Here is a 25,050-nt window from a genome sequence, read left to right as displayed (position 1 = left end):
AAGCGGAGTTGGATTTTCACCTTGGCTTGGGTTAGGTCGGCTCGCGATAGAATGAGTTGCTCTCTGATCCCTGGGCCCTGCACAAGATAGCGCGGTTGCGCGGGCGCCGTTGAAAATACTGCCCCGCTTTCCCGACAACCCACCACTTTGTGCGACCGACGCTTCCAGGTTCTTTCGCGACCCACTGTCCATCTACAGCTGTGTGTATGTACCTCCATTATTTCTTGCGTTGACTCGGCTAGCAGGGCGCCTCAGGCGGACAAAGAAAAATATGGCTCAAAAATCCCTGCCGATGTCACCGAACACCGCCGGCTTTCGGGGGTGGCATTTGCCCACAGAGAGTCTCCTTTCACTTGCATTTCCTTCTCTTGCTGACAGTGGTTGTGTGGTGTCTATTGGTCTGTGCGTGAAGGAGCTCGGCTCCGCATCCCTGCATCCCGTCTCCGCCGACAAGGCCGTGGAGCTTGAGAAGACCGACCCGTGCATCCTAAACCGACCTATCGGCGCCATTTTTTAAAAGCCCTGGGATCAGAAATGGAGATGCACGGCGCATCAATTTGGTGTCCAGTAACAGCGGCAAGGCGAGCGTCTGATGTGTTGGCAGTCGGGACGAGGCAAGAGCAACGACGACGAATCCCACATTCTTCTCTTTCTAGTTCTGGTGCCTCTATGCCTCATGGTTTGTTGAAAGGTCACGGCCTGGCCAGGAGAACCCGGCTAGCGTCTCCGCAGGCTGTCTGGTACCTGGCATGTGGGGCTCAATAGCGGACTGAGCAAGGACTCCAGTGGTACCGCGCCGGCGCCGGTCTGGCACGGGCTCGCTGCATCCCGTTAGTCTGGAGGGCCGCCCGCCCTATTAATTGCGCGCCGAGCCAGACCTTCCCGTCGCCCGCCAGTCTCCGCCCTCGCACGCCGTCAATTTGACTGCATTCCCCTCCTTTCCTCCTTCTCCATCCGACGGACAATGGAGAAGTGACGGAGTGAGACGTTAGAACCCAGCCAGCACCTGGGACGGTAGCGATTCAAGGAGCAGCCCTCGTGCTGATCTCCTCTTCGACTACGGTCCGCCTTACGATCCTTCAATAAGAACAGCTGACCGAACCCCCCCGACCCCCGACCCAATTCGAATCCCACGAGCACTCGCACGGCCCATCTACCTTTTATACCACCATAGCGCGCTTTCTGGTTCGCGGCCAGACCCCTCCCACCGTCAGCACAGCTGTCGCATGCCTCCGGCCCCTCGGATGCGCTTCGTCGCCAGCTGGAATAACCGACGGACCAAACTCATGGAGAAGCGGCGGCATCGGGCGGTCAAACTCAGAGCTACAGGGCGATTATCGGAATAGAGCGCTATGAATTCGACGCAAGGCGGGGAATATAGCGGACCACAGGGCGCGCAATCAGGGAACCATCCATTCGCCCACCAACCACAGACGGACTCGACATCGCCCGGCTCCCAGACACTCCACGAGGGCCCCATCGAAATCGACGAGAGCTACCTGTCTCCCGAAGTTCGGGCGTTGTTGGAACAGAGCTCCGGGACGACGGGGTTAGAGGTGGACGAGGACGAAGACGGAGGCGAAGGATACGACGGTTACGAGGAAGCGGACGAGGACGAAGAACCAGGACCCGCCCAGTCCGTTTACGCTATGAGCATGTATCCCAGCGTTGGGCCTGCCTATCAGGTCGAGCACCCGTATGAGAACGGGCAAGACTCGGCTACCATGTGCGTACCCCGTTTTCCCGCGCAGCTCAGCTCAGACATGGAGAGAAAAAAATACTAACTCTAGACCAGCGATTCGGCGCGAACGTTATATGCCGAGGACTTTGACTTCGTTGTGGAAAATGGGCGGCAATATTGCGGGGACTACTTCTTGCCCATCGACCAGACGGAACAAACGCGCCAATATGTCATCCACCAGGTCTTCCTCAAGCTCTTCAACCTCGAGCTGACGACGGTGCCACTGGAGAACCCGCGCTACATTCTCGACGTCGGGACGGGGATAGGCGAGTGGGCTATCGGGATGGCCGAGAAGTACCCGCAATGCGAGGTCTTTGGCACCGACATTGCGCCCATCCAACCCACACAGCAGGTCCCGTTCAACATCGAATTCCATATTGAGAATGCCGAGGAGGAATGGATCCGGCCAGCAAATGCGGTTGACCTGGTGCATCTCCGTAATCTGCAAGGCGCCTTCTCTGACTGGCACTTCATCTACAACCAAGCATTCGCATGCATAAAACCAGGGGGTTGGATCGAGGTAATCGACTGGGAAGACTTCTTCGCCGACGAAAACTACCTCACCTTTTATCCCGAAGGCTCCGCGCCGCACGTCTTCACCAAGGCAGTGCTCGACGCCGCCGAGCTGGCCGGCAAGCCCCGTGATTCCCAGCATCTCAAGAAAGAACGGCTACTCGAGGCCGGGTTCGTCGACATCCAAGAGTCGGTGTATGACCTGGGCATCGGGTCGCGCGAGAGCAGCAGCTACGGCAAGTTCTGGCTCTTCTCGCTCGTCACGGGCATCGAGGCGACCAGCCTGCGCCTGCTCACCAAGTACCTCGGCTGGGAGGCCAGCGAGGTGCGCGAGATATGCGAAAAGGTGGCCCGCGAGACCAAGCTGGTGGCCGAGGACCCGGATCGGGTGGACGCGTTCGTCATCAAGCTCCGCGTGGTTACCGCGAGGAAGCCCTTGGATGCGGGCCAGTGCGCGGGCCAGAGGCTGAATGAAAATGGGGATATGAAAGATAATAGCGGGGATGACAGCACGATTGGGGGGAGGACAATACGGTCTGAGGGGACGGCATGAAAAGAAAGGGGGGTGGCACTGACACTAGGGGACCATGACTTAACAACTACCCGCGGACGGTTTTGGATTTGCGGGAGTACGAATTTTCGACGTCAAATGAGGGAGAAAGCAGATCCCCATTCTACATACTTCATTTTTACTTTTCTTCTTTTTTTTTGTTACTTTTACCTTTTTCTGGAGATACCCGATTGGTCTTTTATGTGTACATAGCTTGCCTCGGGATTGCATGACTGGATCACTGGGAACCAGGGTAATGATAGTCAGCAGTTATTACACGCATCTCATCTATTCATACCAGACCGCGGATGAGAATGTGATGATGGTTGAAGTAAAATGCGGCCAAAATGTATTTGTTACTTGTATGGAATTCTGGGACCATGAATTATGGGTTCCTCCAAGCTCCCAACACACCGGCAGGCATCGTTGTGGGGAAACCCGATGTTGGGGATGACGCACTGACGCCTAAGCTTGGTGCTGTACTGCATGGATCCATGCTCCTCCAACCTCAAGTTGCACAACACCAACCGAGCTTCGGTCCACTCCCCTGGGAACCGATTCAGGCAGCGACTAGTCCCGGACTGTGACTGCAAAACCAAGCCGCCTAAACCTCCCACCATGCGAAGCGCCTAAACACGACACTCCACGATGGCGCTCGATCCGTCCAGCGGCTTCGCGGCAGCCGACGCCGTGCCCGACCTCGCCGACGCAGCGCTGCCCATCTTCGACGTCCTCCCCGTCCAGCTCCAATTCTCCATCGCCGCCGACTTTGTCGCGGGCCAGGCCGCCAACAATGTCCTAGTAATCGCCCTCTCCAATGGCCGCATCCTCCGCATCGACCTCAACAAACCCGAAGACATCGACGGTACGGGCCTCCCTCCTCCCCCTCTCCTCCCCTCCCATCAACCCTCGATCCCCCCACTAACAAACCCCCCATCCAAACACCAGACATCGACCTCCCCAAAAAACCCACCGAAACCGGCGTGATCCGGCGCATGTTCCTCGACCCGACCGCCTCGCACCTCCTCATCTGCACGGCCCTCGGCGAGAACTACTACCTGCACTCGCAGTCGCGCACGCCGCGCCCGCTGGCCCGCCTGCGCGGCGTCGCCATCGAGTCCGTCGCCTGGAGCCCCGCCCTGCCCACCTCCTCCACCCGCGAGATCCTGCTCGGCGCCGCCGACGGTAATGTTTATGAGGCCTCGGTCGAGACCTCGACCGAGTTTTATCGCAAGGAGGATAAGTATGTGAAGCTGTTGCATAAGTTGCCCGATGGCGCGGTGACCGGGCTGTGGGTGGATGTGGTGCCGCCGGGGTTGCCGGGGCAGACGGGTGGGGGTGGTGGTGGTGGTGGTGGTAGTGTGGGGGGGAAGGGGCAGGAGGTGAGGCGCGTGGTGATTGCCACGCAGAGTAGGCTGTTTCATCTCGTGGGCAAGGTGGGCAAGGGGAATGATGGGAGTGCGTCGATATACTCGAGGCTGTTTGAGAGTGAGCAGCCGGTTGTTCATGAGTTGACGAGGGCGTCGACCGCCGCCGCGTCTATGCTCGCCGTCTCGCCCGATGTGGAAGACGTGCCGCGGTTCCGGGGGGATGAGGAGGTGGCCGAGCGGGCGTTTGCGTGGCTGTCGTCGCACGGTGTGTACCATGGGAAGTTGCTAATGGATGGGACTGGCGCCGAGTTGGGGAATAGGGTGTTTGCTGGGGCGAAGCTGCTCCCGAAGGCCCAATTGGCGAATCCTGAGGCGGCGGGTAGGCGGCAGGTGTCGACCGAGTATATTGACGCGATCGCCCTTACACAATGGCATGTTGTCTGCCTGGTCGGGACGCGCGTCGTAGTGGCTAATAGGCTGACGGGGTCGGTTGTCTACGACCAAACGATCTTGGACCCGGGGCAAAAGGCGGTTGGTCTATGTGTGGATCTCCAAAAGAACACCTTCTGGCTGTTTACACCTCAGGAGATCTTTGAGATCGTTCCTCGCGACGAGGATAGGGATATCTGGAAGATTATGCTACAGATGCAGCAGTTCGACGCTGCGCTCCAGTATGCGCACACGCCGGCGCAGAAAGACGCCGTTGCGATCGCTTCGGGTGACTACCTAGTGAGCAAGGGGCAACACAGCGATGCCGCGGGCGTCTACGGCAGGAGCAGCAAGCCGTTCGAGGAGGTGGCGCTCACGTTTATTGACAACGAGCAACCGGACGCGCTTCGCAAGTATCTCATGACCAAGCTGAGCGCGTACAAGAAGTCGTCGGTCATGCAGAGGGTCATGATCGCAGCCTGGTTGGTCGAGGTGTTTATGGCCAAGCTTAACTCTTTGGACGACACTATCGTGACAGGGGCAGAGCTGTCCGACACGCTGAATCCGACGCAGACGAGGGAACAGCTAGACTCGGTTCGAGCCGAGTTCCAGGATTTTGTGAACAAGCACAAGTCCGACCTCGACCAGAAGACCGTCTACGATGTCATCAGCAGCCATGGTCGGGAAGAAGAGCTTCTCTTCTATGCCAACGCTGTGAACGACTACAACTACGTCCTCTCGTACTGGGTGCAGCGGGAGCGGTGGTCAGAAGCGCTGAGAGTATTAAAAAAGCAAACCGACGCTGAAGTTTTCTACCGGTATAGCAGCGTGCTTATGACGCACGCGGCTACGGAGCTGGTCGAGATCCTGATGCGGCAGAGTAACCTCAACTCGCGGAGCCTCATCCCCGCCATGCTCGAGTATGACCGCAACTACAAGGGGCCATTGGCCCAAAACCAGGCCATTCGGTATCTGCAGTACGTGGTTAACCAGCTCAACTCGGCCGACTCGGCGGTACACAACACCCTCGTCTCCATCTACGCCTCCCACCCGTCCAAGGATGAATCCGCACTTCTCTCGTACCTCGAATCCCAAGGCGACGAACCGAAATTCGACCCAGACTTTGCGCTCCGCCTGTGCATCCAGCACCGCCGAGTCCTCTCGTGCGCCCGAATCTATACCAGCATGGGCCAGTACGTGCAGGCCGTCGATCTCGCCCTCTCACACGACGAAGTCGAGCTAGCATCTATCATCGCGGACCGACCCATGTCCAACCCGCCCTTGCGAAAGAAGCTCTGGCTAGCGGTCGCCAAGAAAGTAATCTCCCAACAGTCTGGCGGTATCAAGACGGCCATCGAGTTCCTCAAGCGCTGCGACCTCCTCAAGATCGAGGACCTCATCCCCTTCTTCCCAGATTTCGTCGTCATCGACGACTTCAAGGAGGAGATCTGCGCGGCGCTCGAGGACTACAGCCGCAACATCGACGCGCTGCGGCGCGAGATGGACGAGTCGAGCCAAACGGCGGCCAACATCAAGGTCGACATCGCGGCGCTTGACAGGCGGTACGCCATCGTCGAGCCCGGCGAGAAGTGCTACGCCTGCGGCCTGCCGTTGCTGAGCCGGCAGTTCTTTGTGTTCCCCTGCCAGCACGCCTTTCACTCGGACTGCCTGGGCAGGCGGGTGCTGGAGCAGAGCGGCGCGGCCAAGGCGCGGCGGATTAAGGAGTGCCAGGTGCAGATTAGTAAGGGGCTGGTTGGGGGCGAGAAGAGGGAGGCTATGATTGCCGAGCTGGATGCGTTGGTTGCTTCGGCGTGGTGAGTTTCTTTCGTTGAAAATAAAGGGGTGGTGATGATACTAACGTGGCAATAGTATTCTATGCAGCGACTATGCGATCCGGAGGATAAATGAACCGTTTATCAAGGAGGGAGAGGATACGGAGGAGTGGGCATTATAGGAGGCGCCCCGGTTGGTGGCAAGAGTGCGGGTTTGCATAACATATAGTGACGAAAGACGGCAAGAGAGGGAGAGAGACGGACAGAAAGCTGATACCCAATACGCACATGATGCCAAACTACACGTCCCACCCAGCTACTCCTCTCTCTGTACACACCATGTGATTAACCCGCCACCCCATCTTCTCACAACCCCTTCATGCCCCAGCACCCTACCATGCGTTTGCCCACCCACCTACCTAAATAACCCTCCACTGTCTGGTTTAATAGGGGCACACGGTCACACCCAGCCTCGACTTGGTCAACATCAAGATGGACACAATCACGCCGTACAAACCCAGCACCTCGGCAAAGATGAGGATGAGCACCATGCCGACGTACAACCGCGGCTGCTGCGTGCTGGCGCGGACTATCAACAACACCCCCTCGAATGTCAGCCAGCCCCTAACACCCATTTTCACACTCCTCGCCAAGCTACGGGATACCGGAATACAGCAGACAAGACGGAGAAGAAAGGGGAAGAAATAAGAGTAAGGAAAAGAGTAGACTAACCGCCCGCGTCCCCAATAATGCCAATGGCGAACCCGGCCGCCAGCCCGCACAGGCCGACGGCCAGGCCCGCGCCGAGCTGCATGAAGGCGGTGTGCAGGGCCATCTTCTCGACCAGGTCGTTGGAGATGATCACGGCGGCGACTAGGCCGTAGATGGAGATGATTTGGGCCATGATGGCGCAGAGCCTGTGAGGGGGGGGGAAGGGGGGGTGTTAGTTGGGGGGTATTTTAGTGGGTGGGGGGTCTGGTGGGAGGTGTTGGAGGAGGGCAGGTCGGTGGGTGTGTGTATGCGGCTACTACTTGGTCGTATGGACAGAGGAGAAGGGACTTTACGTGTTCTGCATTAGCCTGTCCGGCCGGATCACGCCCGAGGAAAAGATGGCGCCGGCCGATTTGGCGGTGCCATAGCTTGCGCCGAGGACGGTGAAGATGATGGAACAGGCGCAGCCTAGGGCTCCAAAGAAGGACTGTGGCAGAGAGCGGTTAATATCTAGTACCGGGGGAGTATTTGGGGATCAAGTCAGAGTTTGTTAGGGAGAGACGGACGGCATAGGACGGGCTGGTCGATGTTAGTGGGTGACTACCAAGGTTGGCGGAAGCTAATAGGGGTAATTAGGGGCAATACCATCGATCGAGGTTGACGACGTCCATTGTGGCGGCTGTCTATCACTGCTGTGTCCGTTGATGATGTATGCTGTGTGGCCCGACGTTGTCTTTGCCACGGTTCACTGGAGGTTGTGAAACAAAGCTGTACGAATAGACTCTCCACGTGTCGTGTGGAGGGAGGAGCTGAGAGTCCTTGGGGAAACGGAGAAGCAGCAACAATGGGGCAGATACAGAGAATCACCTCTGGACTTACCTACCGTTAGGTCATGTTCGGGGCCTGGAGACTTCGAGAGGGGTGATGGCCAGATTGGGGTAAGCGAAGGAAAGCTGACGTGTCGCGAGGCTGGCACGCAAAGTATGGACGTCCAACTACTGGATTGTTCCCCAATCAACGAGACTCCCTGCGTTCACCGGCCATGAATTCAGCCGCACTTACTGTGGTATGTACGTAAGTCTTGTCTTGTCGACAAGGCTACCATTACTTGTGAATGAACCCGTTTCCCAATTTGCGGTTGACAACCCGGACCGGAATGGTACTTCAGAGGTCAAACCAACGGCCGCTTAAGCAATACAAAGCATCACCCATATCTCACCATTCAAGGCGAAGGTCCTTCGGTATCGGACTGCTCAGAAAGCTCGGGGGTAAAGGTGAGAATAGAGGGGTAAGCTGGGAGGAGCAGCTCCTAACCAACCCACGGCCCCCCACCACACAATACTTTTGGAGGGGTGGTTTTCTGATTCGGAACGGAGCGAATAGGTTGGCCACGCAATGGCCCGAATCCGGTACTAGACATCCCATTCAGCCCTCCGGTCGAAGCAGGCCGTCGGGAGGTGTAAAGTGAAAATGGGTCAAAGAAATCCACAAGACTCCCATAGGTATCGAAAGCGGCGGTAATGACATCAAATGGCCGTCACCAGTGTCACAACCAGGCCTGAGGGTCAAACAATAGCTCGCTTGGACGAGAGGTGGGCACCTTATCTTTACTACTTCGTACAGGCAAGTACAACCGACTGCCGAACGGGAAGCTCCTTCCCGGTTGCCCACTGCCAGTGAAGGCCCAGACACGCAAGCAGTAAATAGACGGCCAATCAGCGGTCGACGGGGAGACCCTGCCAAGACTGCCTGATCGCCGGTATCAGATTGGCATTCGCGCACGTGCCAGGGTTGCGTTTCACCTTTGAGAGTCGTCATCTGAACCATGAACCACCTTGTACGATACATGATACATACAAACCTTGACTCGTTCTGTAACTAATGAAATTCAACAGGTCTTGTTGCACTAATTTTTTCTTTCTTTTTTCAACAGCCCTAACGACCCGAGGATGCCGCTGCCAAGGGGACAAGTGGCCGAATAGGTACGAGGCCAAGAACCCAAAATGGCCGAGTTATTTCCCAAATACTTTTCAACATCTCCTGGGTTACACCAGGATGTCGCATGTGGGCCGCGCGTCATCTCCATTGCACGTCGTCCCCTGAGCGAGATACATTACCAACTAGTGTAGTGTACTGTGTAGGTCCAGACAAAGTACCGGGCTAGTTATGCAATGAACACGGATGCATCGCTCTCGGAAGATAAGCCTTTTGAAACCCAATCCGGTGCTTCTCGGCTCCAAGGAAACCCCAGGCTCAGTCCGGGGCTGCCAAGGAGATACGGCGTCAGTGCTTTGTGCCTCCAAAAACAACCAACTGGGGAACTCCAACAGAGTCCGTCTCGAACGGAACGCTTTTATGCTCGGGCTCGGGCTTCCCCTGTCCGTGGACCCTGCGGATGGATACACATGTGGGATCCCACATTCCGGATGCGTGTCAAGCCAAGCTCGGCCCTAGCCCACCCCGAGTCCACTCACTTCTCTCATATCCACTAACAAGCCTCTTAGTCTTCTCCTTTTCCGTCGCCTCATCAGACCCTATTTTCCAGAGTGACTATACTGGTAACTAGTTACATACGGTCTCATCCGACACCGTTTTCACTTCTCCTTCCATTGTCCTTCTCTTCGCTCACCATCACGCCTCGTCGGTTCCGGAGGGTGTCCTTGGCAGACTTGCCCAGGCCAGCCGTTCAAGGTCCACCCACGCAGTGCTAATGATGGCATGTGCTGCTCCAAGTGTTGCCTCTGCCTAACCTGCACTGCGCAGCAACTGACCAGAGCCCCGAGCGTTCGCCGCCGGTCACGAGTCTGATTAAACTCTGACAGTCCAAACTGTTGTCTTCTCAATGTTGCAACCTTTTCCAACCTCCGTGTGCCAACATACACGCGTTTTACTGAACTCGAACCACACGCTGAAACAATGAAGCCCGTCTCGCTCTTAGCCATTGCGGCCGCACTCATTCAGAGAGTAACAGTGTATGCTCTATTATTACCGCGTAACAATGATGCACCGAGAGTGCTCAGTTTGGAAACTCAACGCCGGGCACCGCGGAACCCGGCCCATAGGGACAAGCTCCGGAAACGGGCCACTCTGGAGGTCGGCTTGGATAACGAGGTTTGTTCAACCAAAAGAGAGACCTGATACCCACGCACTAACACCAGCAGGAAACCTTGTACTTCATCAATGGCACCATCGGCACGCCCCCGAGGCCAGTGAGGCTGCACATCGACACAGGCAGCAGCGATCTATGGGTCAACACGCCTGCCTCCAAGCTCTGTGCATCAGGAGGCAACCCCTGTGCATATGCCGGCACGTACGAGGCCAACTCGTCCTCGACCTACGAGTACATTGCTAGCAACTTCAACATCTCGTACGTCGACGGCAGCGGTGCAACCGGGGACTACGTCGCCGACACCGTCTCCATCGGCAACCAGAGGCTCAACCGCCTCCAATTCGGCATCGGCTACTCGAGCACCAACGCCCAGGGCATCCTCGGCGTCGGCTACCCGCTCAACGAAGTGCAGGTCAACCGTGCCCGCCTGGCGCCCTACAGCAACCTGCCCGCCCAGCTGGTTGCCGAGGGCGTGATCCAATCCAACGCCTACTCCCTCTGGCTGAACGACCTCGACGCCAACACAGGCAACATCCTCTTCGGCGGCGTCGACGCCGACAAATACATACCCCCCCTCCAATCCCTCCCCATCGAATCCACCACCGGCGTGCACGGCGAGTTCATTATAACCCTCACCAACCTGCACCTCGGCAACCGCACCATCGGCCGCAACAGCGACCTCGTCAACCCCGCCGCCGCCGGCAACATCAACAACCCACTCGCCCTCGCCGTGCTCCTCGACACGGGCTCCTCACTGACCTACCTCCCGGACGACCTCGTCTCGGAGCTCTACACCCTCCTCGGCGCCGTGTACAACGCGACCGCCAACGCGGCCTACATCGCCTGCTCGGCCGCGCGCAACCCGCCCCCCAACGCCTCGCACCTGACCTTCACTTTCTCCGCCCCGGCCATCAGGGTGCCCCTCGACGAGCTCGTCCTCGACCTGGTCACGTCCGCCGGCGTCCGCCCCACCTTCGCGGATGGCACCCCGGCGTGTCTGTTTGGCATTGCCCCGGCGGGGGCGGGCACCTACGTGTTGGGGGATACGTTTTTGCGGTCGGCGTATGTGGTGTATGATTTGGAGAATCATGAGATTGCGCTGGCGCCGACGCTGTTTAATAGTACGTCGACGAGGGTGGTGGAGATTGGGCGGGGGAAGGGGGCCGTGCCGGGGGTGACGCGGGTTGCGAATCCGGTGAAGGCGACGGCCGGGTTGAGGGGGTGGAATGCTTCGGGGGTGGGGGGGAGGAGGGTGGAGGGGGTGTGGAAGGGGGTGGTGCTTGGCGTGGTGGGGGTTGTGGTTTTGGGGGGTTGGGTCTAGGTTTCAAGACGGGCTGGGTTGGGTTGGGTGCATTGCGTTCTGCATTGGTTGGCGTTTTCTGGCTTCATTTGGAGAGGAGCGGATATATTCGGCATCTCAAAACGGGGGCAGCTTGCTGCATGTCGAGAGCCAGCGACATTGGGACCATACTACAGCGGTGAGGGTTTTGCATGTCTGACTGGACTTAGAGTTAAGACTTTTGGCATATCAACGATGTCGATCGAAGCTAGAAGTGGAAAGCTATAGTACTAGACAGCTATATAGCAAGTACTTTCCTAGCAGCCTAGAAACCTGTTACCTGTCCAAGTCCACTCCTTCGTACTTCCTAAACTGGCCTAAACAGCAACGCATGCGGTGAGAGCGGCTTGCTGTCCCAACACCAATCACAACCCCGCACCCCCTCTCCAGCCGGGCTGATCTGACCATAACAGACGTCATGGGCTTATCGGAATTGATGAAACATTTGTGTGACAGAGACAACCGGTCGAGCCGGCGTCTGGCTTCGCTGTAGCATTGTGATTTGTGATGCGGCTTGATCAAGGGCGTCTTGGCGGAATTAACGGACTTAGAACGGAAGAATTTGGCGGATCGGGGTGGTCAAGTGTCCGTTGAGGATTGAGGAGCAAAGAAATGGATTCCGCAGGAGCAATGATGGACCGGTTCCAGCATCTCCGGTTGTGATATGGATAGTGGGATCGGGGTGATCAAGTGTCCGTTAAGATCAACATTATGGAATCTGTAGGGCGATATGAGCCCGTGGTGGTCACTTCGGTGGTATATATATTGCCTTCTTACTTAGCCTCGACAAGTCACGCTACATCTCTCAGCAGCACCCAAACAGACTTTACTTCTAAACCTACCATCTCCCACTTACCATTTCTCTCACTTACCATTTCTCAAACCCACCACACTACAACGCCTCAGCACATATCACCAACACCACTCCAACCGAAACAATGGCTCAAAAATACGCCAAAGACCAGCCCGCAGGCTTCACCAACCGCATCGAGCGCGTCGCCATCGTCGGCGTAAGCTTCCCCCTTCCCTCCCAACCACCCCTCCCCAACACACCACCCCCCTCACTAACCCACCCCAACAGGCAGGCGGTCAACTCGGCCAGCACTTCACCACCGCCCTCCTACACACCGGCCGCCACACCATCACGGCCCTGACCCGCCGTGGCAGCAAAAACACCCTCCCAGCCGGCGTTCTCGCCGCGCCCGTCGACTACGCCGACGAGGCGACCCTCGTGGCGGCGCTGCGCGGGCAGCAGTTCCTGATCATCACGCTGTCGGTGATGGCGCCGCCCGACACCCACGCCGCGCTGGTGCGCGCGGCGGGGAAAGCCGGCGTGCCCTACGTGATGCCAAACGGGTACGGGGCGGATTTTGAGAATGGGGCGTTGATGCGGGATGATCGGCTGGGTGGGGGCGCGGTGAAGGGGTGGTGTGGGGAGATTGAGAAGGTTGGGGCGGCGTGGGTGGCGGTGGTGTGTGGGTTTTGGTATGAGTATAGTTTGGTGTTGGGGCCGGTGTGTTTGGGGCTGGATCATGCGGCGAAGAGGGCGACGTTGTATGATGATGGGGAGACGAGGGTCAATCTGACGACGTTTGAGCAGTGCGCGCGCGCGGTCGCGGCGCTGTTGAGTTTGAAGGAATTGCCGGAGGATGAGGGTGATGAGGCGCCGACGGTGAGTCGGTGGAGGAATAAGCCGTTGTATGTGGCGAGCTTCAGGGTTAGTCAGAGGGAGATGTTGGAGAGCTGGAAGAGGGTTACGGGAGAGGAGTGGACAGTGCAGAGCGAGGCGAGCGAGGAGAGGTACAGGAAGGGGGTTGAGATGATGCAGGGTTCGGCGGATCCGATGATGGCGCGCATGGGGGCCGCGCTGGCGACCTTTGCGAGGATCTTTTATCCCGATGGGAGCGGCGATTATGAGAGCTCGAGGGGTTTGGCGAACGGGTTGCTTGGGCTGCCGAAGGAAGACTTGGACGAGCGGACCAGGGTGGCGAAGAAGATGCTGGATGATGGGTATCCCGGCTGGGTGGTCCAGAGGATGCAGAATGCTTAGGGGTGAAGAGGTATGTACATCTGAAGAGGTAGGAGACAATTATAACTATGGTGTTCCGCCTAGGGGTACCCTAGAACAATAGAAGCCAACACGGCTCACATCGATGTGTCGTGAAGCTGACTCAAAGTAAATAACACCTAACCGTGGGACACTACCCCGTTGTTCCTCCTCCCAACATGCAAAGTTCGAGGCGGCGCAAGGTAATGCTGAGGCCATCATGGCTAGAGATGGTGGTGCGGTAAAAATAGGCCATCAGCGGACGACATGCGCGCTGCCACTCGGTGCTCTCTTGGTGTGCTTCATGTGCTGAATTCAGCTGCTAAGATCGTGAACTGTGAACAAATCAAATCCGTTGTGTTTGTCCAAGGTGAAATGGGCGTCCCTCAATTAGTCAGCAGCCATGACTAACACCCCATGTGACCCCGCGCCTGAACAGGATCGCGTCTGCCTGGGAGCTCCCCACCATGCATTTAAAGTCAACCCCACATGGCTTTGACCGATTTGTTAACCACATCGCCAATCTTTCTCAACAACCCTTGGTCAAAAACAAAATCACCAAAAATCACCAACATCAAGATGGCTTACGGGAAAGGGACTACTACCAACTCCGCGGCTAACAGCCACAAGGATAAGGAGTATGTCTTCCCCAAGGGCCCGGAGGATACCGTCTCGGCATTGCGCTGGTCGCCTGTGTCAAACCACTTGGCGGCCGCGAGCTGGGATGGTAAAGTCTACATCTATGATGCGACCAACACGACCTCAAGCGACACCATCAAGGGCGTCGCCGCCATTCCCGTTGGCTCCCCCGTCCTCGACTGCGATTTCAACAAGGTAAGTTTGACATGAATCTAATCCCACAGCTCCCGATCGATCGAGGAGGATGTTTCAAATCTGGCGAACGAACAAATACGAACGGTTCCAATAGGCAAGTTTGAACTCACTAATGCAGGGTCGCACCGGTATCAGAGCTAACTCCATCGCAGGACGGAACCATCGCCGTTGGCGCGTCGGCAGACAAAAAGCTTCATCTCATGGACCTCAAGTCGAGCCAGACCATGACGCTAGAAGGCCACACCTCACCCGTTCGCACCGTCCGCTTCGTCGACGTCCCCTCCGCCAACGCCCCCATCATCGCTTCGGGCTCCTGGGACAGGACGGTGCGTTACTGGGACATGCGCCAGCCACAGCCCATTGGCGTGCTGGAACTACCCGAGCGCGTCTACGCCATGGACACCGGCGGCTCTCTGCTTGCCATCAGCACCGCCGAAAACCAACTGCACTTCGTCAATCTCCACGACAACCCGCTTAAACTGTGGAAATCTATTGTACCCCCCATTCCCCTTCAGACCACTGCCGTCTCAGTCACCGCCGACGGCACCCGCTGGGCAATCGGTACTATTGCGGGGCGTGCAGCTGCTCAAGTCGTCGACGAGAAGGATCTAAGGTATGTTCTCTCCCATATTACCCCTAAATCTACTTCGGTAACTAACTTTTATAGCCTCGAAAACCTGTCGTTTAAGTGCCATCGCGAGGCCATCCCCAACAAGAGAAACGTCACTGACGTCTACACCATCAACGACGTGGCCTGGTGGCCAGGCCACAAGGACGTGTTCGCCACGGCCGGGTCCGACGGCACCTTCTCCATCTGGGACGTGCGCAACCGCAACCGCCTGCGCTCGTTCCCCAAGGTCTCGAACTCGGTCACGGCGATCAACTTCACTCGCGATGGCACGGGCATGGCGTATGCCATGGGATACGACTGGACCAAGGGCCACCAGCACAGCAAGGCTGGGGCCGAAACCAAGATTGTCATGCTCCGTTTTGAGACGCCGCTGAAGGAGAGGGAAGTCGTCGTCGTCAAGAAGAAGACGAATTATTGGTAACTGTATTTTCTTGTGGAGGATCATGAGCTCGAGGACCAAACGAGTGGGAACCTAACCTGGCCGGGAGGTCAAAGCCAAGAGCATAAATTGCTCCACGGGGGATTTCGAGGACATGTATCGGAGGAGGGGTCACACGTTGGGCATCTCATGGTTCTTCTCACTTGAGAGAGCCGAAAGCATTGGCTTGACGATATCATTGTTGTCGTTTCCGGAGGGAGGAAGATGTGCTTGGAGCGGTCTGAGAGCGTATCGTTATGTGAGCATGGATTTCTGGTGAATAAGTCTGATATACCGGGCACGGGGGAGGTGGTGATTCTGTTGCGGTCTGGATATATGGCGTTTTGTCGGTATTACAACTATCGTCCCAATATCACATGGTTCCCACTCCTCTTTGAAGCGTGATGTGACTCGTACTACGTTCATTGCCACGATCACCATGTCACGTTCCCTTCCCCCGTTTTCTAATCACACACAGGCGGCAAGATCAAACTCGACTCCATTATCCGCTGGCCGGTGAGAGAACGAATCTCTGAGAGTCCTGATCAAGTATCCCAACTCACCCCGCCCCGGCCAACGCATGAACAACCCAAAGTATGACGGCGATGAGCCAGCAACCAAGCAAAAGAACTTAGGGTATGTAAATCATATAAATGTATTTCTTGGAGGGAATAACCCACCGCCCATGTCCCCTTCCCGGCCTATTCCCAACCGACGCCTGCCCCTTTCTACCCATAATTCGCCGCATCCTATACCCGAATGTTCCGAGAGAAAGGAGAGAAATAGAAAAAAGAGAGCAATATCTGAAACAACCCCGGCAATCCACAGCATGATTTACATTAAGATACGATGCGACCCCAAATCCCCTAAACCCCAACCCCGGAGAAAAGTACCGTTAAAAACGAAGCAAAAGCAGAGCAAAGCCAATCGAGGCAAAACCCTCGCCAGTGGGGTTTGTTGGTATTGTCCATTCTATGCCGGTTCTCCGTGGAATTAAAAACGATTTAACCCGAAAAACCAGCGTAGAAAACACGAAGTGAAGCGGGCTTCCCGGAGCCCAACGAGATTTCCGCACCTGCCCGGGCCAGGGCCCCCATTCTCACCGCCGGCTATTGGTTATGAGCGGTTTCCTTTCCTGCTGGCTGGCCGCTGATGGATTCGGGGGTGTCCCCATTCAAGTATGGGGGGCCACTAGAGGGAGTGCTCAGCGGGCTGCTGGGGTCCATGGTCAGGTTGGGCGTAGGCGCCGCAGAGGAAACGTCGACGTGTAGGCCAGGCGACGTAGGGGTCGTGGAAGCCGGTGTGAGGCTGTGACTATGGCTAGTAGCCACAGACGCGGGGACTTGTGAATCCGCGACCAGACGATCCATGGCCTCAATCTGCTTATTTGTCGCGCCAGATTGTCTGAGAGACTGGAGGTGCGACGCCAGTTTGTTGACCAGCACCGCCCTATCCTCGCCTTGAAGGGCCCTGACCAGTTTTTCTAACGTGTGTTAGCTGAAGAACACAAAGGTAACAAGAAGCAACTTACGAATGACGTAGTTGCCAAACTGGTCCTTCATCAACTGGAAAAGTGGGCTGTTTGCATCGTCGCCCATAAGTTGATCCCGGATGGACCGCTGCTCCTCGGGGGTGCCAAGCAGAATGCACTTCTCGACAACATTCGAGGCGTTCTTGTGCCTCGAAAGGGTCAGAAGCTGAGGAGTGATCACGCTAATCATTCGGCCGCGGTCCTCGGGTCTCCCCTTTTCAAGGACATGCTGTATGACATAGTTGCCATACATATCCGTGATGAGCAGTTCGGCGCTGGCGTGCAGTTCGGACATGACGGCGGCCTTGTCCGTCTCAGTTCCGCGTTCCAGCACCCTCTGGACAACACGGCAGCCGTACTGGTGGGCGGCGAGCTCGTAAATGTGACCGTTCAAGCCGGCCATCATAAAGTCGATATGCTCGCGAGGTACCAGCACGATAGCTTGCTGGATCACGTGGTTCCCATGTTGGTCCTTGGCGACCTTTATGACCTCCGATTCTAACTCCTTTACCAACTCGGTTTGCTGCTCCACAAGAATATGTTCGAAGGCCTACTCCATGTCAGTTGCGGTTGTGGGAGGGAGATAGGATACAGGCGCCTCACCTTCTGCACAACTCTGCATGCATAAGGCTGCATCGACAAGTCGACGACCTTGCCCTTCATGGCGTTGGCCAACACCTTCTTCTGGACCTGATCGCCATACTCAAAAAGCTTTTGCATCACGTAGTTGCCGAAGACATCCTTCATGAGCTGGACTGCGTTCGGCTCTATTTCAGCAAACACTTGATCCCGCTCGTCACTGTTGGCGGTTTCAAGCTTCTGCTGGATAAAGCGGGAGGCCTGCTGGTCTCCGCTGAATTCTACAACGTGACTCCAAATATCCTAGTGCGTGTTAGTTAGTCCTCTCTTCCCCGTGCCGTCGGCCGCCCGACGGAGGCTTCTCACCTTCAGTTCCCATTTTTTTGATTTGGGACTGTGTTTAAAATCATGTAGTAGAACACTACGCAAGCTCTTTCCCGGATCCTGGTCTCTGGCTGGACGGGTCGGAATCCCAGCAGGCGCGAAGGTGTATGGTGTAGGGATAGCATACCCGGTCAAGTGCGCGTTGTGTGCTGGCTCCAGGTATGCAGCGTATGGCGGCGCATACTGCTGATAATTGTGCGGAAAAATGGTATTAGGGAAAAATCCGCCCGCCGGTTGCTGGGCGAATTGATCGGTAAGACCTCGCCGCGCGAGCTCCGCTGCCAATCCAGGGTCCCTGGATGTCGGGCGCGACCATCCATCGGGGTTTGGTTGTGCGGCCCCCGTGAAGCTCCTAGGACTGTTCAGGCTACCACCGTTGCGGTATGTGCTTCCAGCCGGTGAATTCCGACCGGCTATCGAGCCTCGCTTCTCGAGACTCGTGCCGTTCGGGTACCCGTCCTTCGCAAAACCGTTGGCATACCCATTCCCATTATCCCACGGTTGTGACACTGGGTTAAATTGGAAGTTTTGGGCCGCATTGTCAAAAGATCCCATGCCCGGACGGGTGGGAGGGGAGGATTCGTCGATTGACGGGCGCTGGGAGTGCATCGCCGGTAGAGTAGGGATGCCGAAGGCGAAGTCGTTGAACGAATCCGCCTGGGTGGAGAGGTCCGGCTCGGCGAGGCCGGAAATCGATTTGCGGGAAGGACCGCTTCCGACTGCGTTCAATGACGCCGGTAGGGCGGCGAATCGGTGCTCAAAGCCCTGACTCCCGGACTGGCGGTCTTCCCCTTCATCGGCATAGCTCGAAAATCTAAGAGGATATTTGAAAGCGCCTTTCGAACCATCCACGGCTGCTGCTGTAGTGGGTTTGGACCCGATCGGACCTCTCTGGGCCATGCCTGAAGGGCTATGGAAGAACTTTTGCCTCTGATTCGTGTCGTGCAGGGAGGCATCTGACCTGCCGCGAGGCGACGCGGTGTCAGGAAGGGTGCGCGTTTGTTTGGCATCGGCCATGATCCAATAAGAGGTTCGCCAGGCTTCGTGCTCGACTGCTGTTTCTAAAGCAGGGGGTATCCCCAAGCCGGCAGAGGCATAGAACTCTTTCGCATCTGTAAATCCGTCAGCCGCGATTCCCCCAACTCACAGCCAAGTCCCACGCGCTGACAGACCTTTGGGTGCGACCACACGTCCAGTGTTCGCAAAGGGCCCAACAGTATTGCTGTTCCATGGGCCGGATGCTGGGGAATTAAAGATAGAGTTCCCGAGACCTGGTTGAAAGGCGTGTTGGCCGTTCGGGGGGTTAGCAAAGTCGGACAAGCGACTGCGCCGTGACTGTAGCCGTAAATGCTAAGGTTAGCTCAAAGTATCAAGTGCACGATGATCGTGATGAAGCGGCTGTGTTGCCACGGTACAATGGTTTGCCGCCGCCCCGATCTCGTTGGATAGGGAAGAAGAAGGCGCAATGAGAGGGATGATGGGGATGGTATACACGTACATTAGTCGCCATCGTGCTAGGCGATGTGTCTGTGCTGCTATGGTAATTCATAAAAGGTGGCGAGAAGCCGAGGGTATCGACGGCGTTAAGTAATGGGTACGGAAGCCTGTCCGCCCAAAGTTATGGTACTTGATGTGGTCAGGGTCGTAGAAAGCGGGATGCGCGTGACCGCGTGAATGAGTTTGTGGCGACTTCTCGAGCGCTCCGGTGCGATATACCGGGTATCGGAAAAGACGTTTGAAAGTTGTGACGGAACTGCGTAGCTTGAAGGTGAGGTCAGCACACGAGAGAACCAAGCAGCTGGGAAGCGGCGGGGGTTGTCGAGGAGGATTGGCAAGGCTGATGCGTCCCACACCTAGAAACTAAGTTGGAGGAGGGAGGTGGGGAGGGGCGGCACTCGGGCTTTTGACAGGTGCTTGACGGCACAGAAGCGGGCTCGGCGGAGGTGCTGGGGGTGCATTCCGTACTGAGCTGAGTGCCGTGGGTGTGCGCTAGACGGAGTATGGAACCACTGCTACTGCAGTAGGTTCCTGGGTATGCAACACACTCACTCCAATCCAACCTCCATGAGTCTTGGACGACGGGAGTTGCAAAGCTCAGCGACCCACCAATACAGGAGGACACCTCTCTCAAAACCTCGCCAAGATGCTCGCAAAGCCTGTGTGGGTGGAAAAGAGGGGGAGGGGAATGGAGGTCGATTGCAGGTTGCGTGCACAGAGGAGTAAAAGAACCAGATGCAGTTGGGGAGAACGAATGGAAGAGTGAGCTTACCTTGGAGCGACGGTTTTCGCTGTCCCACCAACCTCGCGAGTGTTGTCCCGCTGTGCTGCTTGCGAGCTTGCTTTCTGGGGGTCGCAACGACAAGATGGAGGGGCCTCCTGTTATCGAAACCGGGGGTGGGATTGGCTGAAATGCGCCGCGTCGAGTCTGGACGAGCACACGACAAGGGGACGACGAAAGGTAGGAGAGGTAGGTGGAGGCCGAGGTAAGGTTGTTACCTGGACCTTACCTTTTAAGTCGGTGGGACCGGGGTCGATGTTTAAGATCCAGGACAACGTCGGTTGGCGGATCCAGCAAACCCAAAAAGGGAGGTTTGTGGGGGATGGGGAGTCGTCTCAAGTCCTTTTTTTAGGGGATCTTGGAAGGCCGGGCCCGGATGCGGCGTTCGCAGGACTGGGTCAACTCGATCGAGTGCAGCCACGCAGGGCACGGCAGGGCAGGGCAATTCCGTGCAGGACCTGGAATTCGGATTGCGATTAGGACCGTCGGTGTTGGCTGATTGTCCGTTGGCCGAGTAATCAATGGGCCTCGATGACGGGATTTTGATGGAGGAATCGCTGTTAGGAGATGATGATGATGAGGTTTGAGATTCCTAGCAACGGAGCTTGGAGGAATGTGGGATGCGGGCACTGGGGCTGCGCTGGACTCGAGACGACAACAAAAGTCTGGGCGAGACTCGTTCGAGGGCGCTGGCTGATCTTGGCTCTGGCCGATTTTGGCTTAGCTGGCTGGGTGGGGCTGCTTGTTGCTTGCGTGCGGGGGGCCGCCTGAAAATCGGGGAAGAAAAAAAAGAAAGAAACCTGGAAAGAAAGAAAAAAAAAAGCCGGGCTGCTCGGTGCTGCTCGGTGACACCAGTTGGTGCAACAGCAACGTCAATCGGCCGTTGTCGTCTTTTTTTTTTTTTGTTCGTGCCGTCCCTTTTCTCAAATCCGTGGGACCGCCCGGTCGGCTCCCTGATGGCTGTGCACCTGAAACCAGCGGGAACTCGTTTCCGCTGTGTGTTTCTTGTCGATTTCGTGCAGGAAACATGCGGCAGAGCAGATCGCACCGTGCTCAGATCCGACCGTTGGGAAGCGCAAGCGCACTCGGTTACCTACTCAAGTCGGCCTGTGGAGACTAAATCGAGCTGAAGGTGGTCTGTTGGTTGGCTGACTTTGCCGTGGTGTCGTTGGGCGTTGGCTGTGTTGAACCTCAAACCGCCTAAGTGGGCTCTTGGCCGCGATCGAGGGCAAGCGAACGATGATCCGAGAGGCACCGACGCCAGGGAATGCACGCCCAAATTCGTGCTGTGCCGCCGCTCGCCTGCAATTGTTTGTTAGCGATGACGGGGCATCCATATTATTGACCAGGTTTGGGCTTTTTAAGGGCCACCAACACTCTCGCAAACGAACGCCGCACTTCGTTTCTTGGGCTTTCCGATCGATGATGTTTGGGGGCGGGAGCCAATTCGGTGACTCAAACAGAGCGACGAGGGAAACTAGGAGGAACAACAAGTCGAAGCGTGGTTCGAGTGTATGTATTTGTAGGAATGCAAACAAAAAACCAGGGTGATCCTATGTGCAAACACGTACATACATTTTCGAACTTGCACTTTGAGTCGGCCTCCCTGGTGTTGTGCAAACGTTGGGGCCAAGGACGGGTCGACTCCCTGGGCTCAACTCAAGGGGCCTCGCGCCGCTCTTGTATCTGGCTGGGTGGAATGGATCTTGTCCTGTATTCCTCATGCCTGGTGTCTCACTAGGAAACAGAAAAGACCTAGCGTGTATCCTCTCTGGCATGGAAAGACACACACAAAGGCCGTTTCGGGGGATACGGGGTCCTCCAACTCGCGTGTAAGTGCGAGGAATCGATCCAAATAGGAGACAGAATCTAGCGTCAGATAACGCAATGCTATGGTAGCGCCGTAGCTTGTGCTCCCCCTCAACCTATTCTGGCGATCTATCCTATCACTGGCATGGGAAATCCGGGGAGGGTCACGGAACTTGGTGCTGCTTTGCATGTGCTCGGGCGACTTCTTGATTTGGGTCCACCGCGACGCAAGGGATGAAATGCTCCCCGCGAGAGGAGTTGCATGCTCACCACTAGAATGAAGGAATGCCTTTCATCTCCGTTGCTATGAAGGGCCGAGAAGTCTGAGCGGATCAACACACACATTGTCTCGAGTCCTCTTTTTCTCTCCCTACTTCATCCCAACATCCCTCTCCGGATACCGGAAGGGGCTGAGCTCGGAGTAGACCAAGTCGCCTCCCGCGTCGTGACACCTGCCCGATGCCACCGATTCTGTCTGCTAATATGTTTACTAGTTTCAGGAAGCAAGCGCAGCTCGCCCTTGTGCCACGCTCTTACCTACCTTTGGGGGCGCTTCTTGCCTCAGGCCTATCACGTCTCTAAGGAGGGTTCCAAGTCAAACGTTGCACAGCCCGCCAGTCTAAGACGTTGCCGGTGTCCGGAGCTTCGTCGTCCTATGCTTGACGAACGCCGCACCGTGACGGGACGTTTGCGCCCCTCGCCCAACGTGCCCCCGAGTTGGACTTTTTGTTGTTGTAAGCCGCGCACGCCTCATCATGCATGGTATTGCCAAGTTGGTTGATCAGTTGGCTGACCGGAGTGCAGCGCCGTTTCAGAGGATGACAACAAACTGTGGCACCCGGAAAAGAGCAGGTAAAAAAGGAAATACCGACGAGGCTAAATCACCCGAAAGGTCGGCCGGGTTTGCCTTTCTCGTCACCATTACGGGCAGGCGTCTTCTTAAGTTCCCCCACTCTGGCATCACGCAACCGAACAGGCTCTGTGAGGCTCGCCGAGTTCTTAGTTCCCATCATTCGTTGGCCTTAACCCTTGCCAGAACCATCGAAGGTCAGCTCGAGACTTGGACCCTCATAGCAGCCAAAGGGCGTCCTCAGACTTCTCATCGGGCCCTATGTTTTCCTCCTACAAACGGTACAGCGAGGCAGCCATCCTCGCGGTGATGGTAGCGATTGTTAGCCGTGGCTTTTTCGTCCCTGTAGCCGCGGCCATGAGGCAAACGAGCCGTCCCTTCCTCTTTCCCTTTCATTTCGTTGGGTTGAAAAGACATCAGACCGAGACAAAGGTAGCGCCGGGGAGGACCGAAACTTGCTTGTGGCCGTCTGCCATACGGCCCTTAATTTGCGTCCAGCCACCCGGCGTGATCCCGCGACGTTCTGTTGCACCATTGCATCGGAGTCATCTGTGGAACTTCAACACTGCGATACAAAGACCGTGATGCCATCTCGAAGCACGGAAAGGATCATGATGTGGTAATGGGCGCCCAAAGGCGCCATGATTGCAATACCGCAGGACCAGGCGCTTCCAAAGCTGCAGTGACCAGGCAAACTTTTTCTTCTTTTATCTCCCCCCCCCCCCAACAACAACACTTCTTCGTGCAGGAGCCTCATGGCTTCCCATCCTGAAATGCGCTGCTCGAACAAGTTGGCTGAGTAGGACGGAGGGTGGAGTGCGCACTCTTTCCGCAGCATGAAGCTGGCCGATGTAGCCATGGGCATGCGTTGTCGAGTCACCCCTGAACTTGCGGCAGCCCGCAGCCCGAGAAAAGATTCTTATCACGATTTTGGTAAGAGCTACTTTCCCCGATTTCCGAGACGAATCAAACCAGCAGGGCCTTCAACAATACCTATAGAATTGACAAAGATGGCACTCGCTAGTTTTCTTCGGCAGAGGGAGACGGACGTCCGTTGCACCGTCGCCTGATCGAATGTTTAGTTATCCGGTTAGCTTGTTTGATGGGGCTTCTCGTGTGGTGTACACCCAAGAGATCTAGCCGCCGGTGATTGAGGTCGAGACTCGAGGGCGTCTAGTGACTTCGGCAGAAGAAGAAAAAGGTACGTTTGAGGTTTCTACCCAGATTGGAATCATCAGTCTGAAGACAAAGAAAAAAAAGAAGACAACGAAAAGAAGAAAAAAAGACAACGAAAAGAAAACAAAAAGACAACGCTCTTCTCCACCTAAATCTGAGTCGAGTAACGTCGAGGTAATGAGCAGTGGATGTTTCTTCATGCTGACCCGAAAAGTTTCTAAGAACAAGGCTTGGTTTTGGCTGGCCAGACTCGTCCGGCCCACGGCTCCTGGGAAGATCTCTGCCAGTCCGACCGTTTTTCACGCACGGGCCAGAATCTGCAGCTCATGGCCAGGGATCGATTGGGCGGCTCTCAAATTGAGACCCGCTCGCATGTGAGCCCAGGAACGATACGATTGGGCAATGGTTTGATCCATGGGGCGGTTCATCCCAATTCAGCGATTTCGCTTGCTGGGATAGCGCTTGTGTGCTCCCCCTGACCGAGCGGTGGGCGGTACTTGTTGCAAGGCAGCGCCTACTACCTTGGCTCCTTCTCCTCACCTCCTCTTTTTCCCATCTCGACATCTCTCACCGGCGTCAGGGCTCAGGGAATTTGCATTCGTCGTTCTTTCTGTCACTCTTTCCTCCTCCCGATTTAGGGAATCAATTTTGGCATCGACTTCATTCTTTTAGTCGATCTCCGTCCCGTCCTTTTTTTCATCGATGCAATTCCCCGAGTCACGCGCGAGATCCAGTTCGGCAAAACCCTAGCCCTCGAGGAACAGCCCTGGGGTACGAAGTAGGTTGGCTCCCTTTTCTCGTACCACACCCGCCTGGCGCCCTTTGTAAGGGACAGGCGGGGGAAGGGAGACCGTCATGCTGACCATGGGATCATTTCGGGTTATAGCTTCGACAGTCCATATACGATCGCTTTACAGCTAGCTCCAGCTTTCCGCGAACACCATTCTTTTGAAATAAATACTCACATTCATTATCCACA

General features: G+C 56.3%; 7 protein-coding genes across 7 annotated transcripts; 5 read left to right on the top strand and 2 right to left on the bottom strand.

Moving 5' to 3' along the window:
- Positions 1 to 935: 935 nt before the first annotated feature.
- Positions 936 to 2,827, top strand: F5144DRAFT_169557 (S-adenosyl-L-methionine-dependent methyltransferase). Its single transcript, XM_066782602.1, has 2 exons — positions 936 to 1,726; positions 1,796 to 2,827. The coding sequence occupies exons 1-2, from the start codon at positions 1,353 to 1,355 to the stop codon at positions 2,805 to 2,807; spliced, it is 1,386 nt and encodes a 461-aa protein (XP_066644471.1). The 5' UTR covers positions 936 to 1,352; the 3' UTR covers positions 2,808 to 2,827.
- Positions 2,828 to 3,297: 470 nt separating this feature from the next.
- F5144DRAFT_508394 (Pep3/Vps18/deep orange family-domain-containing protein) lies at positions 3,298 to 6,630 on the top strand. The gene is made up of 4 exons (XM_066786503.1): positions 3,298 to 3,669; positions 3,753 to 4,119; positions 4,165 to 6,417; positions 6,473 to 6,630. The coding sequence occupies exons 1-4, from the start codon at positions 3,453 to 3,455 to the stop codon at positions 6,555 to 6,557; spliced, it is 2,922 nt and encodes a 973-aa protein (XP_066644470.1). The 5' UTR covers positions 3,298 to 3,452; the 3' UTR covers positions 6,558 to 6,630.
- F5144DRAFT_566602 (uncharacterized protein) lies at positions 6,631 to 7,850 on the bottom strand. Its single transcript, XM_066788562.1, has 4 exons — positions 7,732 to 7,850; positions 7,653 to 7,665; positions 7,440 to 7,573; positions 6,631 to 7,292 (listed from the first exon to the last, which is right to left on the bottom strand). Exons 1-4 carry the CDS (start codon positions 7,755 to 7,757, stop codon positions 7,103 to 7,105), a joined length of 363 nt encoding a protein of 120 aa, XP_066644469.1. The 5' UTR covers positions 7,758 to 7,850; the 3' UTR covers positions 6,631 to 7,102.
- Positions 7,851 to 10,002: 2,152 nt separating this feature from the next.
- F5144DRAFT_546320 (aspartic peptidase domain-containing protein) lies at positions 10,003 to 11,803 on the top strand (the record flags this gene model as incomplete). Its single annotated transcript, XM_066787405.1, has 4 exons — positions 10,003 to 10,058; positions 10,107 to 10,197; positions 10,248 to 11,316; positions 11,781 to 11,803. The coding sequence occupies 4 exons, from the start codon at positions 10,003 to 10,005 to the stop codon at positions 11,801 to 11,803; spliced, it is 1,239 nt and encodes a 412-aa protein (XP_066644468.1).
- Positions 11,804 to 12,472: 669 nt separating this feature from the next.
- On the top strand, positions 12,473 to 13,584 carry F5144DRAFT_485880 (uncharacterized protein; the record flags this gene model as incomplete). The annotated part of the gene is made up of 2 exons (XM_066785518.1): positions 12,473 to 12,544; positions 12,616 to 13,584. The coding sequence occupies 2 exons, from the start codon at positions 12,473 to 12,475 to the stop codon at positions 13,582 to 13,584; spliced, it is 1,041 nt and encodes a 346-aa protein (XP_066644467.1).
- Positions 13,585 to 14,160: 576 nt separating this feature from the next.
- On the top strand, positions 14,161 to 15,467 carry F5144DRAFT_529567 (WD40-repeat-containing domain protein; the record flags this gene model as incomplete). Its single annotated transcript, XM_066786903.1, has 3 exons — positions 14,161 to 14,415; positions 14,568 to 15,028; positions 15,083 to 15,467. The coding sequence occupies 3 exons, from the start codon at positions 14,161 to 14,163 to the stop codon at positions 15,465 to 15,467; spliced, it is 1,101 nt and encodes a 366-aa protein (XP_066644466.1).
- A 1,050-nt stretch (positions 15,468 to 16,517) lies between these two features.
- F5144DRAFT_169355 (armadillo-type protein) lies at positions 16,518 to 19,620 on the bottom strand. The gene is made up of 6 exons (XM_066782601.1): positions 19,457 to 19,620; positions 19,131 to 19,293; positions 17,941 to 19,070; positions 17,599 to 17,877; positions 16,996 to 17,545; positions 16,518 to 16,947 (listed from the first exon to the last, which is right to left on the bottom strand). The coding sequence occupies exons 1-6, from the start codon at positions 19,505 to 19,507 to the stop codon at positions 16,574 to 16,576; spliced, it is 2,547 nt and encodes an 848-aa protein (XP_066644465.1). The 5' UTR covers positions 19,508 to 19,620; the 3' UTR covers positions 16,518 to 16,573.
- Positions 19,621 to 25,050: the final 5,430 nt, after the last annotated feature.

The sequence above is a fragment of the Chaetomium tenue genome (genome assembly GCF_020726465.1).
Source record: "Chaetomium tenue strain MPI-SDFR-AT-0079 chromosome Unknown F5144scaffold_3, whole genome shotgun sequence".
NCBI classification, from domain to species: domain Eukaryota; kingdom Fungi; phylum Ascomycota; class Sordariomycetes; order Sordariales; family Chaetomiaceae; genus Chaetomium; species Chaetomium tenue.
The sequence above is the reverse complement of the archived record's forward strand: the minus strand, read 5'-3'. Positions and strand labels throughout refer to the sequence as shown.

What these genes read in the sequence shown, in the direction of transcription:
- F5144DRAFT_169557 (XM_066782602.1), top strand. Translation starts at nt 1,353, where the DNA reads ATGAATTCGACGCAAGGCGGGGAATATAGCGGACCACAGGGCGCGCAA. An exon ending in GGGCAAGACTCGGCTACCAT is followed by an intron (nt 1,727 to 1,795) that starts GTGCGTACCCCG and finishes ACTCTAGACCAG; the next exon opens with CGATTCGGCGCGAACGTTAT.
- F5144DRAFT_508394 (XM_066786503.1), top strand. Translation starts at nt 3,453, where the DNA reads ATGGCGCTCGATCCGTCCAGCGGCTTCGCGGCAGCCGACGCCGTGCCC. An exon ending in CAAACCCGAAGACATCGACG is followed by an intron (nt 3,670 to 3,752) that starts GTACGGGCCTCC and finishes TCCAAACACCAG; the next exon opens with ACATCGACCTCCCCAAAAAA. An exon ending in GCGTTGGTTGCTTCGGCGTG is followed by an intron (nt 6,418 to 6,472) that starts GTGAGTTTCTTT and finishes ACGTGGCAATAG; the next exon opens with TATTCTATGCAGCGACTATG.
- F5144DRAFT_566602 (XM_066788562.1), bottom strand. Translation starts at nt 7,757, where the DNA reads ATGGACGTCGTCAACCTCGATCGATG. An exon ending in GACAGGCTAATGCAGAACAC is followed by an intron (nt 7,293 to 7,439) that starts GTAAAGTCCCTT and finishes CCCCCCTCACAG; the next exon opens with GCTCTGCGCCATCATGGCCC.
- F5144DRAFT_169355 (XM_066782601.1), bottom strand. Translation starts at nt 19,507, where the DNA reads ATGAATTACCATAGCAGCACAGACACATCGCCTAGCACGATGGCGACT. An exon ending in CTAGCACGATGGCGACTAAT is followed by an intron (nt 19,294 to 19,456) that starts GTACGTGTATAC and finishes TTACGGCTACAG; the next exon opens with TCACGGCGCAGTCGCTTGTC. An exon ending in GTTTGGCAACTACGTCATTC is followed by an intron (nt 16,948 to 16,995) that starts GTAAGTTGCTTC and finishes AACACACGTTAG; the next exon opens with AAAAACTGGTCAGGGCCCTT.